This window comes from Panthera pardus, unplaced genomic scaffold (assembly GCF_024362965.1).
Source record: "Panthera pardus isolate Hobbes unplaced genomic scaffold, ASM2436296v1 HiC_scaffold_15, whole genome shotgun sequence".
Classification (NCBI taxonomy): Eukaryota; Metazoa; Chordata; class Mammalia; order Carnivora; family Felidae; genus Panthera; species Panthera pardus.
Window position 1 is genome coordinate 15455941 of NW_026526710.1, and position 15305 is coordinate 15471245.

A 15305-nucleotide genomic window follows, 5' to 3' on the forward strand; every position below is an offset into this window, starting at 1 on the left:
TCCTCCTCTGCTAAAATAGAACTTATCACAAGGCACAGTATGTAGGTGGCTGCTCCCCTGGGTAGAGACCATGCCTTACCCCTCCCTGTAGCTGATGGAAAGGCAGGAGCAAACACCTGAGGCCTACCTACCGCAGTGTCAGGCCCTACCAGGCCCACCTCACACCTTGGTTGCCCTCAAAACTCTATCCTCACCGTATAGGTGAGGGCATTCAATTCTAGAGAGAAAAAGGGACTTCCTCAAAGTCACAAAACAGGTGGCAGAGCCAAAATCCAAGCCCAGTCCTTCCTGTTCTCAGTCAGTCCAGTGGTATGTGTATCCTACCTGCCCCCAAACCATTCATGTGCATGGCCCCCTTCACTACAGTGCTCTCACTGGTTTGCCTACACCTATAAGAGATCACCCAGTTTGCTGAAATGCTTTACAGAGGTAGAAAGAAAACACAAAGAGCTTTTTTTTTCCTCTTCCAAACAAGTCTTTTTCAGGACCCTTTAAACTTCTCTAACAATACTCACTCTTTCTTCTTTAAAATCATCATGTATAGAGAAGTTCCTCCATGTTCCACTTTGCCCAGAAGGGTTGAGATGAAGGCATAAAACCTCAGAGGGCAGGAGGTGGCCCTTTCTGGGAAGAGTCCCTTCTCCTAGCACCTCACTACTTGACAAAGCCCATTTTAGAAGGAGTCTTCGTAGTCCTCGCAATTAATATTTTCCTTATTAGAAGAGTAACATTAACCCATTACCCCTCCCAAAAAAGGGAAAAAATGGCCCTGATACTACTAACATGACCACAATAGAGCAGCTTTCACAGTTTAACTCTGCTAGAAACAGGCAGATGGATGGGTGAGAGTACCTGGTATGCCACCTACATACCCAACAGTCTGTGTGTCTCTTCACCTTATATCAAAAACACGTTTTAAGGTTCTTAAAACTGGCACTTTTATTGACTGGCAATATATTACATGGAGTGTAGTTCATGGTTTAGTCATTTCCCTATTATTTTCAACTTCTAACTATTATAAATAAAGATCCTATTTGCATTCAATATCCTCAAATTATTTCCTTAAACCATATAGCCAAAAATGGAATTGTCTGGTCAAATGGCATGAACGTTTTCATTGTCCTTGATACACATGGCTGAACTGCTTTTTGTAAGTATTGTACACCAACCAGGTACTCAAGCACCAATATCACCACTTTTCCCAGGACTTGGTATAATTGTTTTGTTTTAAACCTTTCGATAAGCAGGGCCACCTGGCAGGTTCAGTCAGTGGAGCGTATGACTCTCAGTCTCGGGGTTCTAAGTTTGAACCCCACGTTGGGCATAGAGATTACTTAAAAATAAAATATTTAGGGGCACCTGGGTGGTTCAGTCAGTTAAGCATCTGACTTCGGCTCAAGTCACGATCTCACGGTTCATGAGTTCAAGCCCCCACATCAGGCTCTGTGCTGACAGCGCAGAACCTGGAGTCTGCTTTGGATTCTGTGTTTCTGTTTCTCTCTCTCTCTCTCAAATAAAGAAATATTAAAATAAAATAAAATCTTGATAAAATAAAATAAACCCATTTGGTAAACAAAAAGAATCTCCATTCTTGTTTGAATTTGCATTTCTTTAACTACTGCCAAGATGTGATCTTTACATCATATTTCCCCTTTGCTGCAATGCGTGCCCATGTCTTTGTCCCCAAAGGTATCTGAGCAGTCCCAGTATCTGAATAAACCAATCACATCATGACAAAAATATTCATTATTAAAGAACTAAAAAGAGTTGTCATAGTTTTCCCAAAGATATTTCTTATACTCTGGAGGTTTGTCTTGTTGTTGATGTATTTAATGTGGAAAATCATAAAGTTCTAAGACAAATGTCTTGAACTCTACTCATGACCATGGGGAAGAAGGGCATATCCTGGGATCAAAATAACTATGTTGGTGTGTGACACTCCCTGAAGGCTCTACAGGTTGGTGACACCTACCTTCTTTCCTGCCAGTTTTATTCGTGGGGTGAAACTGTTACAAAAGAGCTGGCTTTTAGACGTATAGAAACTGTGAAAGAAAAAAGGTCATTAATTTAAGCCCCTTCCATTTTATATATTTTTTAATTTTTTTTAATATTTATTTATTTTTTGAGAGAGAGAGACAAAGCATGAACAGAGGGAGACACAGAATCCAAAGCAGGATCCAGGCTCTGATCTGTCAGCGTAGAGCCTGATCCGAGGCTCAAACTCATGAATGTGAGATCATGACCTGAGATGAAGTCAGACACTTAACCGACTGAGCCACGCAGGCACCCCATAAGTTCCTTGCATTTTAAACTTTAAATTGAAACCCCAGCCATGGATTAGTCCTCTCTTGACTGCCTATGTCTCAGGCTTCACTGATTCCTCCAATTCTAACTTGTTCTGTAATTACTACAAAATATTAAATATGGTTTTAATTATTGTTCTATTCTTTTTTCCCTTGTTAACTGTTTCACACTAGTCCTGATTCCTAACTGGATGAGAATCTCCTCCTCCTGGCAGAGATTACATCTATTTACACCATGATACTTTTGCATCTTGATACTTGGCACGATGCTGGGCCCAAGTGTGGTCTTTATCACTCTTGGGTTGAACAGCACTTGGTAAGCAAGAATAAGTCAGGCAAGAAAAGAAAAAAAATGGTCTTAAGAAAATATGGCACAAATCATCAAATTGTTATCTCTTTGAAAATCATATCTTTTTTTTTTTAAGTTTATTTATTTTTGACAGGGAGGGAGAGCATGAGCAGGGGAGGGCCAGAGAGAAGAGAGAGAGAGAACCCGAAGTAGGCTCCACACAGTCAGTGCAGAGCCTGACACGGGGCTCAAACTCACAAACCCCAAGATCATAACCTGAACCAAAACCAAGAGTGGGACACTTAGCTGACTGAACCACCCAGGTGCCCCTGAAAATCATATCTTAATGCAGTCACGTCAGACACACAAGAAAATTGGGAAACCCAACCTTGCCCTGGGTCTAATGAGTAAACAGAGGCTAAACAGACTTTTCCATCTTAGGCATGTCTCTGTAGTCTCTTTTATCTATAATTAACTTATGGGAAAGATGTTTTGAACACTAACCAATCCCCATCTTCCATTATAACTCTGATCATAAGCAAAAAAAAAAAAAAAAGTTATCAATAGATAACCAGTGAACTGTAGGGCAATCCAGTAACTAACACATTATGCATTATGTGCATAACATAAGAATACCAACTGCGGGGTGCCTGGGTGGCTCAGTCAGTTAAGCATTCAACTTTGGCTCAGGTCACGATCTCACAGTTCGTGGGTTCCAGCCCCCCTCTGGGCTCCGTGCTGTCAGTAGGGAGCTTGCTCGGGATTCTATCTCTCTCCCTCTCTCTCTGCCTCTCCCCCACTTGTGCTCTCTCTCTCTCTCACTCAAAATAAATAAATAAACTTTAAAAAAAGAAAGGAGGAGCGTTTGGGTGGCTCAGTTGGTTAAGCATCCAATTCTTGGTTTCAGCTCAGGTCATCATCTTACGTTTCATGAGTTCAAACCCTGTGTTGGGCTCTGTGCTGGTGGTGCGGAGTCTGCTTGGGATTCTCTTTCCCTCTCTCTCCGTCCCTCCCCTGCTCACTCTCTCTGTCTCTCTTAAATTGAATAAATTAAAAAAAAAAAAAAAATACCAACTGCAATCAGACCTGGAGTCCAACTAGCCCCTGGGACTTGACTCCTCAGAGTGGTACCAAGGAAAGTACAAGTAGAGGATGCTGCTTGCTTTCCAGACATTAATTGCAAAAGATCTGAGTATTAAAGTGATATTAGCCAGAAGAATGGGTTTCTATTAGATGTATCTACATGAAATTGCTGTGTTTGAAGGTCAAACCCAGTGTAAAAATCACAATTTCAAATGGTTTAAACCAACAGCTTCAGCTTTGCCATGAACTTGCTGCTCAACCTTTGGCAAGTCAAGTTACCCTCCTGGAACACCTATACAGTATGACTGGAGGGTCTCTATGATCTCTAAAACAGACTCCAGATGCCTATGGCATCCTCAAATGCCTGTTTTATAACTCTTATGTATCTGCTATTAATTTACTTTTTGGATCAATTTTCATGACTAGCCAATAATACTTGGGAGAATAACTTTTCACTGAAGATAATTTGATTATGCTTCAAGTAAGGTCTCTGGCCTTGTGGAATGATTTTGAAGAGGCTAGTGGACAGGATATGAACAATGGCCCTTCCAAGCAGCCATGCACCTCTGGCCACAAGCCCTCTTTGCTCCTGTCTATGAGTGGCTCAAGCAAACAAGATTCACAGTGAGATGTGAAAAGCAGGCCTCAGGCCATCCCAGCTCTCAGATTCTGAAGTCATACATGTGTGAATCATCGTCCATTTTAAATGGTATCAGAAAGCCAATTTGGGATGAAAAATACAGTGATAAATCAGGAAACCTTCAAGTTATTATTAATTAACATTTGAGGAAATTACAGTGTTTAAATTCATATACAATTTTGTGTGTGATAGCTACTCTCTCCCTTAATTATTTCCTAAACCAAACGTAAAACAATGAAATATGGTGTATAATTAAACAGCAGCTGTTTTCTTATGGGCAAAAGAATCTTAATGTATATTCAGGGGCACCTGGGTGTCTCAGTCGGGTAAGTGTACAACTCTTGGGTTTCGGCTCAGATAATCGTGGGGTGAGCCCTGCATCTGGCTCTGTGCTGGCAGTGTGGAGCCTGCTTGGGATTCTTTCTCTCCTTCTCTCTCTCCTTCTCTCTCTGCCTCTCCCCCACTCACACACACTCTCTCTCCCAAAAATAAATAAACATTAAAAAAAATTTTTTTGGGGGGGCGCCTGGGTGGCCCAGTCGGTTAAGCATCTGACTTTGGCTCAGGTCATGATCCCAGTTTGTGTGTTTGAGCCCTGCATCAGACTCTGTGTTGACAGTTCAGAGTCTGAAGCCTGCTTCGGATTCTGTGTCTCCTTCTCTCTCTGCCCCTCCCCAACTTGTGCTCTATGTCTCTCAAAAAATAAATGTAAAAAAAAAAAAAATTTAAAAAAAAATATTTTTAAAGAATCTGAATACCTATTCAAAGATTACAAATCCAGGGGCACATGGGTGGTTCAGTTGGTTGAACACTGACTCTTGATTTCAGCTCATGTCACAATCCCAGGGTCATGGGAATGCACCCCATTTGAGGTGTTGTGCTGAGCATGGAGCCTGCTTAGGATTCTCTCTCTCCCTCTGCCTTCTCCCCATCTCATACTCTCACTCTCTCTCCCTCCGCCTTCTCCCCATCTCATACTCTCACTCTCTCTCCCTCCCTCTCTGTCTCTTTCTCTCTCTCTCTCCCTCTCTATATATACATATATATATGCACAATAAGATTATAAATCCAAATCTAATGAGAGGGCTGATAAAAAAATACATCAGGGCATCTGGGGGACTTAGTAGGTTGAACATCTGCCTCTCGATTTTGGCTCAGGTCATGATCTCACGGTTCGTGGGATTGAGCCCCACATCCAGCTCTGTGCTGACAGTGTGGAGTCTGCTCGGGGTTATCTCTCTCCTTCTCTCTCTGCCCCTCCCCTGCTCATGCACACTTGCGCATATGCTCTCTCTCAGAACAAGTGGATAAACTCTAAAGAAAAAAAAAAAGAAAATGCTTTAAAAAAAAGAAGATACATTGGTCTCTGAAATAAGTGAAAAAAAGTTCAAAATACTATTTTACTCAAACCAAATTTTTAAAATAACAGTAACAGCAGGGGCACCTGGGTGGCTCAGTCAGTTAAGCATCTGACTCTTGGTTTTGGCTCAGGTCATGATCTCATATTGTGGAACTAAGCCCTCCATTAGGCTCCGTGTTGAGCGTGGAGCCTAGCCTGCTTGGGATTTCTTTCTCTCCTTCTCTCTCTGCCCCTCCCCTGTACATGCTTACTTGCTCTCTCTCTCTCAAAATAACTAAAAAAATAAACATTAAAAAAAATAACAATGGGGTGCCTGGATGGCTCAGTCAGTTAAGCATCCGACTTCAGCTCAAGTCATGATCATACAGCTTGTGAGTTCGAGCCTCACATTGAGCAGCCTGGAGCCTGCTTTGGATTCTGTGTCCCCCACTCCCTCTTCCCTGCTCGTGCTGTCTCTCTCTCTCTCAAAAATAAATTTTATAAAATTAAAAAAAATTTTAATAAATAAATAAATAAACAGTAACATTGGGGTGCCTGGGTGCCTCAGTCGGTCAAGTGTCCATCCGACTTTGGCTCAGGTCATGATTTTGCAATTTGTCAGTTTGAGCCCCACATCAGGTGCTGCACTGACCATACAGAGCCTGCTTGGGATTCTCTCTCTTCTCTCTCTGTCCTCCCCTGCTCTCTCACACTCTCTCTCAAAATAAATAAACTTTAAAAAAAAAAGAACTTTTTACTATTGTATATTTGGTTGCAAGTAAGATCTTTACTTAAAAAAAGGGCCCTGTTGCTTAACGAAAAAAATTAGAAAGGAAAGAAGAAAACCACTGGTCTAAAGAAGTGACTGTCAATGGGGGCAGAGGGAATCTGCCACCCAGGAGGCATGTGGCAATGCAGCAGACATTTTAGTTTTTTGAATTTTTTGTTTTTAGTCTAAATTATTTCTCTCCTCAGTTTCCAACATTTTCAACTGAATTCTCCATAAACCTGCAAGCACTTAAAAAAATCATGAAACATTAAAAAATAGTCCAAGGCTTTTCATTTTTTGCAGACTTGAAGATATTCTAGTTCTCATAGTAAGTTTCTAGGAGGTATGAGCTCTACCTGCAGTATTTCAAAGAAATAATTTAACTTTCTCTAGGTTTTTGGTTTTGGTTTTTTTTGTTGTTTTTTTTGTTTTTTTTTAAGTTTATTTATTTATTTTGAGAGTTGAGGGGAAGGGGCAGAGAGAGAGGGAGACAGAAAATTCCAAGCAGGCTCCATACTGCCAGCACTGATTCTGACGTGGGGCTCGAATTCACGAACTGTGAGATTATGACCTGAGCTGAAACCAAGAGTCCCAAGAGTCAGATGCTTCACCGATGGAGCCACCCAGGCGCCCCTCTCCAGGTTTTCTGATAGGAAAATTCACTTAGGCATGCCTCCTGCAGACATTCTGGTTGTCACACTGGGGGTGGGTGCTCTTGGCATCTAGAGGGTGGAGGCCAAGGATGCTGCTCAACAGGCTACAATTCACTGGGCAGCCCCAACAAAAGAATGATCTGGCCCAAAATGTCAGTAGAGTCCAGGTGGAGAAACCCTGTTCTAAAGGAAGGACTGAAGGAGAGAGATCAGAAATAGACACACTATTAAGATTATCATCCAAAAAAGATGAGGACTGGGGGTACCTGGGTGGCTCCATCGGTGAAGCCTCTGACTCTTGGTTTCAGGTCAGGTCATGATCTCACAGTTTCGTGGATTTGAGCCCCATGTCAGGTTCTGCACTGGCAACATGGAGCTTGCTTGGGATTCTCTCTCTTTCCCCCTCTCTCTGCCCTTCCCCTACTCAGGCTGTCTCTGTCTCTCTCAAAATAAATAAACTTTAAAAAAAAAAATGAGGACTGGGATAAGGCAGTGGCTCTGACAGAGGCATGAGAGACACCATCCTTGAGCCCCAATCAGCAGAAACACTGAGGCCTTGTCCCATGTGAAGAAGAGACACAGGGATTTTTCTACAAATAGAGGATGCCAGGTACAATGCTGTCTGCTATCGTCTGTGGGAGTTGGAAATAGTAGGAGCTGGGGATAATAAAAATAAGTCCTTCAAAATTTGCTTTTATTTTCTTTCACTCTAGACTGTTCTTATGTTACTGCCACTGCTTTAAATGTACACAGGCTCTAAGCAAATGTTAGAACTTTAGTTTCCACATTTTCTTGACAAAAGTTTTCATAGTAAGAACTTAACAGATGTGAAGAGAAAATGGCAAGGAAGTTATTCAACTGTGAATCAAGGTTACACCCACCTGTGGTTTATCCAGTGAGGAATATTATAGTCATCGCCCAGCCGAGAATCACGAGGTGCACTTCGATTATGTAGCTGGAAGGGAAAAAGCCAGTGCACAGATCAGCTAGAAAACAAGTAGGATGTGGAACTGCTCCAACTGTTCTGTTTTTAAGTATTCTCAAGATCACTCTAGGCCAGTACTAGAGACTGGCCTTTAGTAAGCAATCCAAAATTGTATTACCTTGAACAATGGGACAGCATGTAATGGTTGCTCCCCCATGCACACCAAGTCCACACCAATTCCTAAAAAAGAGAAGACAAAAAGAGTTTGGGGTGGGGGTGGGAAGAAGTAGAGATAAGTGTCCCAATCTATTAACAATATTATTTAACTAAACAAAACCGACTTCCCATCCTAAGATTTATAACCTCACAGGGCTGCCTACACAGCAAAGAAGAAAAGAGATGCATTTTGTTTGTTTCTTCTTTACCAGGTCTCATCACACCTGACATTATTCAGTGCTTGACAATTAGCCTTGGACTGCTTTGTAGACCATGATTTGTCAAAAGGACAACCCAGGCCTCTATTGCTAAAGTTTCATGACCAGAAAGGAAAAGGAATCTTGAAATTTCAGTAAGACAGCAAAACAATCCATACCATTTAACAGAGCTTCTTAATTGACAATCCAGGATTTACACTCCACCCCCATCTTTTGGAAGCCCAAATTTAATGGAACCAGAATTACAAATTGGGAAAGCATGGCACACCACAGAGGGAGGACTAGATCATACAATCTGATGGTAGTCCCCAAGATGGGCTGATGACACACTGGTTCCTTGAAACGATCCCTCCGAAGAGCTCTCCAGTGTCAGATATGTTTGGAAAACTCTGAGTACCTGTTACACCCATTAGAGATAAACAAGATACACTAACAAATTAAAACCTACAATTAGGGAATCTGCCTAAACTGTTTATGACCCAACATTTCCTTAACCGATTTGACCACAGAACGCTTTTTGTCCCCTAACATTATTCACATCCCCAGGATCTCCGATGCACAGAGCCAGGGAAAGCTCAGAGCTCTAAGGTAAGTGAGGCTATAAACACTCAGAGACAGTGCAAACCAGGGAGCATTACCATTATCTATCATTCGCTGCTTGGTCAAGATCATGAGTAGACGGTCCACTTCAAACACACCCACCCCAGGTGTGATCACCACAGACATCTGCCCAGTTCGGTCAAAGTTGCGGTTGATGTAGTGCTTGTCAAACACTTGAAAGAAAGCAAAAGTTCTCCAATGCAGATGTTACAGCTTTTCAGAAACCAGCCACTTGCAAGCCTCTCTATGCCCTCAGACTATTTTGTCCATGTTTCTATTGCAGCAATTGCAGTTCTGACCTGAATTCTAGTTAGCCGTGTGCACATCTTCCTTTCCCCTTCTACATTAAGAACTGCTTGAACACAAGACTATGCCAATGTTGCCTTTGTTAACACCCCTCATTAATGCCTACTACTTGCCTTGTGTTGTCTTAAATGCTCAAATTTCATGACTTTAGTTTATTTTTTTTTTTTTAATTTTAATGTTTATTTATTTTTGAGAGAAAGAGAGAGAGGGAGAGAGAGAGAGAGACAGAGCATGAGCAGAGGAGGGGTGGAGAGAGAGGGAGACATAGATTCTGAAGCAGGCTCCAGGCCCTGAGCTGTCAGCATGGAGCCTGATGTGGGGCTTGAACTCACAAACCATGAGATCATGACCTGAGCTGAAGTCAGATGCTTAACCGACTGAGCCATCCAGGTGCCCCTTCATGACTTTAGTTTAAACAATCCATAAATGAGTCTGTACTGAAACTGACAAGAATATTAATTTTTTAAAAATTTTTTAATGTTTTATTTATTTTTGAGAGCAAGAAAGAGACAGAATGTGAGTGGGGAGGGGCAGAGAGAGGGAGACACAGAATCTGAAGCAGGCTCCAGGCTCTGAGCTGTCAGCACAGAGCCCGACGTGGGGCTCAAACCCACGAACTGTGAGATCATGACCTGAGCCAAAGTCTGACGCTTAACCGATGAGCAACCCAGGTGCCCCTACAAAAATATTAATTTAAGACAATATTCAAAAGAATGGACAAGAAACTTGGGGTGAATTTGTAAATTTGGCAAGTTAATTTTTATTTCTGTCCTGTACAATCCTTACTTTGGAAAACCAAACATATTCCAATATGAAAAAAAGATTTATAAATAAAAGACTCCATGCTTGGGCTGACTGACATGTCATGATGACATCATGTCATGATCTCACAGTTCATGAGTTCAAGCCCCTCCTTGGGCTCCATGCTGACAGTGAAAAGCCTGTTTGGCATTCTCTCTCTCCCTCTCTCTCTCTCAAAATAAATAAACTTAAAAGAAGGGGAAGGGCACCTGTGTGGCTCAGTCTGTTAAGTGTCTGACTTTGACTCAGGTCATGATCTTATGGTTCGTGAATTCATGCTGACAGCTCAGAGCCTGAAGCCTGTTTCAGATTCTGTGCCTGTCTGTCTGTCTGTCTGTCTCTCTCTCTCTCTCTCTCTCTGCCCCTCCCTAGCTTGCACTCTCTCCTAAAAATAAATAAACATTAAAAAAAATTTTTTTAAATACAAAAATAAAAAGACCCATGCTTTAGAATTGCCAGCACAGGCAGGTTATACGTGTGAAGTGACCACACATCATTACTTCCACCACTGGCGAGTGTCAATGGATGCCTAACCAGAGCTGAGCCAATCAGACTCTCTGCTGGGAACATGGAATTCTGAACAGAGAGCAGAGAGCTGACAGCAGAGCTGGGAGCTGAACACTGCTCCAGGAATACCTGCTGCTGCAGTTCCTAGAGCCACTTTGGTCCCCACCTTCTTCAGCATAACATTCAAGCCTTTCCTGACGGCCCACCAGGTCTCTATATCCTAAGAGTAAATTTTTCTTTTTTGCGTAAACCAATTCAGTAGGTTTCTGTTGTTTGCAAACAAAGCATATCAGCTAACACATCCAGGGACAAGCATTTGGAAGAAGTCACACCACACTGTTAAGAAGGTTCCCTCTTAGAAGGGAAATGACAGTAGAGGAAGGAGGGAGATCTTCATTTTTACTTGATATACCTCTGATTATTTGAATTCTTAAAACATGGGTTCCTTTTGTAATTAAAAAAAAAAAAAAAGATTTGAGGTGCCTGAGTGGCTCAGTCAGTTAAGTATCCAACTTCGGCTCAGGTCACGATCTCATAGTTCATGAGTTCGAGCCCTCCATCAGGCTTGTACTGACAGTGTGGAATCTGCTTGGGGTTCTCTCTCTCTCTCTCTCTCTCTCTCTCTCTCTCTCCCCACCCCTCCCCTACTTGCAGGTATTCTCTCTCTCTCTCTCTCTCTCTCTCTCTCTCAAAATAAACAAAAAAACATTAAAAAAAAATTTTTTTTAAATTACTTAGAAGCAATTGAGGGATAGCATAGAAAACAGTAAGAATATAGTCTGTAGTAAAACAGCCCAAGGAAGATTCCCTCCAGCTCTTTACTCTCAAGTTACCATGAGAAGCAGATGAGAATAGCAAGTTAATTCCCAGTGGAAGATCTAAGAGCTAAATGTTGGCCATTAAAACCATCCAATCAGAAGTTACTTCTTTCAGTTAATCTTTGGAATACATGGGTGGGGAGATCTTCAACTGGGTCTGGGTCTTTGGACATTAGTAAAAAGAAGTTCACAGCCATGTGGTAAACAAGATGCCAGATCACCACGGCTTGTGTCCTTACTCACCATTGAATGACAGATTGATGGCCTCTAGGTAGTTTCCTTGTGCTGAGGTAGAATTATCTCCTTGAGGAAAGCCCTCTGAAGCAAAAGACATAAGAGAAGGAAAAGTATCCCATGAAAGATGAACTCTTAAAGAACAAGTGGAAAGTGTCTGGCTCCATAGGTCCCCCTACCCTGTAGTAGGTATACTATTGAACTTACTGCATATGTAATGAAAAATTAGACCCAACTGGAAATAGAAACCTGACCAGAAGCAGAAACTCTGTCCAGCACTGTGAAAGAAGCAAGCATGAACCTCTCATCTCCCAGCCTCCATCCTACACCTCCTTTCCCTGCTGCACTTTCTGTCATTATGAATGCAGTACCTGCCTGTTCCAGTCGCACCAACACTGGATACTGGATAAAGAGTTTTTTAATGGTCACAAGGAGTGATGTCCACTCTTCTCTCCTCTCATTCTGCACCACCACTCTGAAAGGAATATTGTCATAAAATAGACATTGAGCAGCTATTACATACATCAGGTCTCTCACAGAATTTCAAAAGAAAGGAGAAGATGAGATTTCCAGGGTTAAGGTAATTTATCACATAATAATAAGTATTAAAGCCAAGTGCATGTAACAAACATTAACAAAGACCTGTATTATCAATAGTCATATAGATTGAAAACAAAAAGTAAGAAAATATTTAAAAATTGCCTTGAAATCATATTAATGCCTAGTATTCAGCAGGAACATGAAATCTTCATACAATGAATTATAATTAGGTGGTATATAAGAAGCATAAAATAAAACATCTATATGTAGGTTTTACATATATATCTAATAAACAAATCTATGACAGGGAACTACATTAGTAGAAAGGGATAGGTGAGAATCTGTTTACTGTAGAGCTTGTGAACCTTAAAAACCTTAAAAATACATGTGAATGTATTACAAAAAATAAAAATAAATGTGTGTGTATATATGTGTGTGTGTGTGTGTGTGTGTGTGTGTGTGTGTATACATACATACATATAGGTTTGCATGTGTGTGTATGCTAGGAATTTATCCTAAAGAAACATACAGGACCCACAATAGCCAACCCAATATTGAAGGAAAAGAACAAAGGTGGAAAACTAACACTATCCAACTTCAAGACTTAACTATAAAGCTACAAATAAAGCTAAAGATAGTGTGGCATTGGTGAAAGAGTAGATAAATAGATCAATGGAACAGAATAAAGGGCCCAGAAACAGAACCCCCAAAATATAATCAGATTTTTTTTTTAATGTTCATTTATTTTTGAGAGAGAGAGCTAGTGAGCACAAGCTGGGGACAGGTAGAGAGAGAGGGAGAAACAGAATCTGAAGCAGGTTCCAGGTTCTGAGATGTCAGCACAGAGTCTGATGCGGGGCTCAAACCCACGAACCATGAGATCATGACCTTAGCCAAAGTCAGATGTTTAACTGACTAAGCCACCCAGGCACCCCAACAGATCTTTGACAAAGAAGCAAAGACAACACAATGGAACAAAGACATTCTTTTCAACAAATGGTGCTGGAGCAACTGGACATCCACATGCAAAAAATAAGAAAAGAAAAAGATTCTAGATACAGACTATACACCCTTCATAAAATGAACTCAAAACAGATCATAGACCTAAATATAAAATGTAAAACTATAAAACTCCTAAAAGATAACATACCAGAAAACCCAGATGACACTAGTTGGGGTGATGACTTTTTTTTTTAAGTTTTATTTACTTGTTTTGAGAGACAGAAAGTGAGAGAGAGTGTGCGGGTACTGGCAGGAAAGGGGCAAAGAGGGAGAGATAATCCCAAGCACACTCCACACTGTGAGCACAGAGCCTGACATGGGGCTCGACTTACCAACCATGAGATCATGAACCAAGTCAAAATCAAGTTGGACACTTAACCGACTGAGCCACCTAGACGCTCCTAGGGTGATGACTTTTTAGATTCAACACCAAAGCCACAATCCATGAAAGAGAAAAACTGATAAACTAGACCTTATTAAAATTAAATAACTTCTGCTCTGGGAAAGACAATGACAAGAGAATTAGAAGACAAGCCACAGACTAGAAGAAAATGTCAGCAAAAGACACATCTGATAAAGAACTATCATCCAAAAACACAAAGAATTCTTAAAACTCAACAATCAGAAATAAACAACCCAATTTAAAGATGGGCAGAATACCTGAACAGACACCTCACCAAAGAAGAAATACACATGGCAAATAAGCATATGAAAAGATGCTTCACATCATGTCATATGGGGAAATGCAAATTAAAACAGCAATAAGTGACCATTAGAATGGCCAAAATCTAGAACACTGACAATACCAAATGCTGGTAAGGATATGGAGCAATAGGAACTTTGAGTCACTGCTGGTGGGAATGTAAAATAATGGAGTTACTTTGGAAAACAGTTTGGTGGTTTCTTACAAAACTAAATATACTCCTATCATATGATCTAGCAATCATACTCCTTGGTATTTCCCCAAATGAGTTGAAAACTTAGGTGCACACAAAAACCTACACGAGTATAGAAACTTTATTTATAATAGCCAAAACTTGAAAGTAACCAAGATGCCCTTCAGTAAAGGAATGGGACAAACTGTGATACAACCAGACAATGGAATACTACTGAGTGCTAAAAAGAAATGAGCTATTAAGCCATGAATATTACTTAAATATATTACTAAGTGAAAAAAGCCAACATGAAAAGGTTACATACTATATGATTCCAACTCTAGGACTTTCTGGAAAAGGCAAAACTGTACAGACTCTAGAAAGATCAGTGGTTGCCAGGGGATGGGGGTTGGGGGGAAGGGATAACTGGAACACTAAGGATTTTTAGGGCAGTGAAAATACTCCATAATCATGGAGACATGTCATTATATATTTGTCCAAACCAACAGAATATACAACACCAAGAGTGAACCGTAAGGTAAACTATGGACTCTCAGTGATTATGGTGTATCTGTGTAGGTTCATTAATTGTAACAAATGCACCACTCTGGTGAGGAATGTTGATAATAAGGGGAAGGGCATTATGTATGTGTGGGCACAAGAGGTGTATGGGATATCCCTGTAACTTCTCTCAATTTTGTTATCAACCTAAACAGCTCTAAAAAAAATAGTCAAATTAAAAAAAAAAGACAAGAAACATTCAAAATGCATAACTATATATGTATTTATATAGATACATAGATACACAGTGCTACATAGATCAATTTTAAAATTAGAAAAATATTAAATATCTAACAATAAGGAATTAAATTATGATAAAATTTTAGACTATGACAAACTATTATATAACTACCAAAAATTATATGATTCTCTGATAATTGTTTAATATGAGTAATGGGTATATGAAGGCTCATAATGCTATTCTCTCCACCACAATACATCTGATTTTATTAAAAATAAGAAGCCAGGGGCACCTGGGTGGCTCAGTCGGTTAAGTGTCCGACTTCGGCTCAGGTCATGATCTCACAGTTTGTGGGTTCGAGCCCATGTCAGGCTCTGTGTTGACAGCTCAGAGCCTGGAGTCTGCTTCGGATTCTGTGTCTCCTTCTCTCTCTGCCCCTCCCCAA

General features: G+C 40.7%; 1 protein-coding gene across 13 annotated transcripts in view; it reads right to left on the reverse strand.

The window, feature by feature from the left end:
• DEPDC5 (DEP domain containing 5, GATOR1 subcomplex subunit) overlaps nt 1-15305 on the reverse strand; it is a 126494-nt gene that overhangs the window by 78501 nt on the left and 32688 nt on the right. For all 13 annotated transcript variants that reach the window (XR_002074492.2, XR_002074494.2, XR_002074493.2 and 10 more), the window contains 6 exons: nt 12073-12176; nt 11711-11785; nt 9074-9208; nt 8180-8241; nt 7958-8031; nt 1973-2042 (listed from right to left, as the gene is read on the reverse strand). Coding sequence is in view for 10 of the 13 variants with exons in the window: in XM_019426791.2 (XP_019282336.1) it covers nt 1973-2042; nt 7958-8031; nt 8180-8241; nt 9074-9208; nt 11711-11785; nt 12073-12176 (520 nt within the window). In the remaining 3 variants the exon portion in view is untranslated. The remainder of the gene's footprint in view (nt 1-1972; nt 2043-7957; nt 8032-8179; nt 8242-9073; nt 9209-11710; nt 11786-12072; nt 12177-15305) is intronic.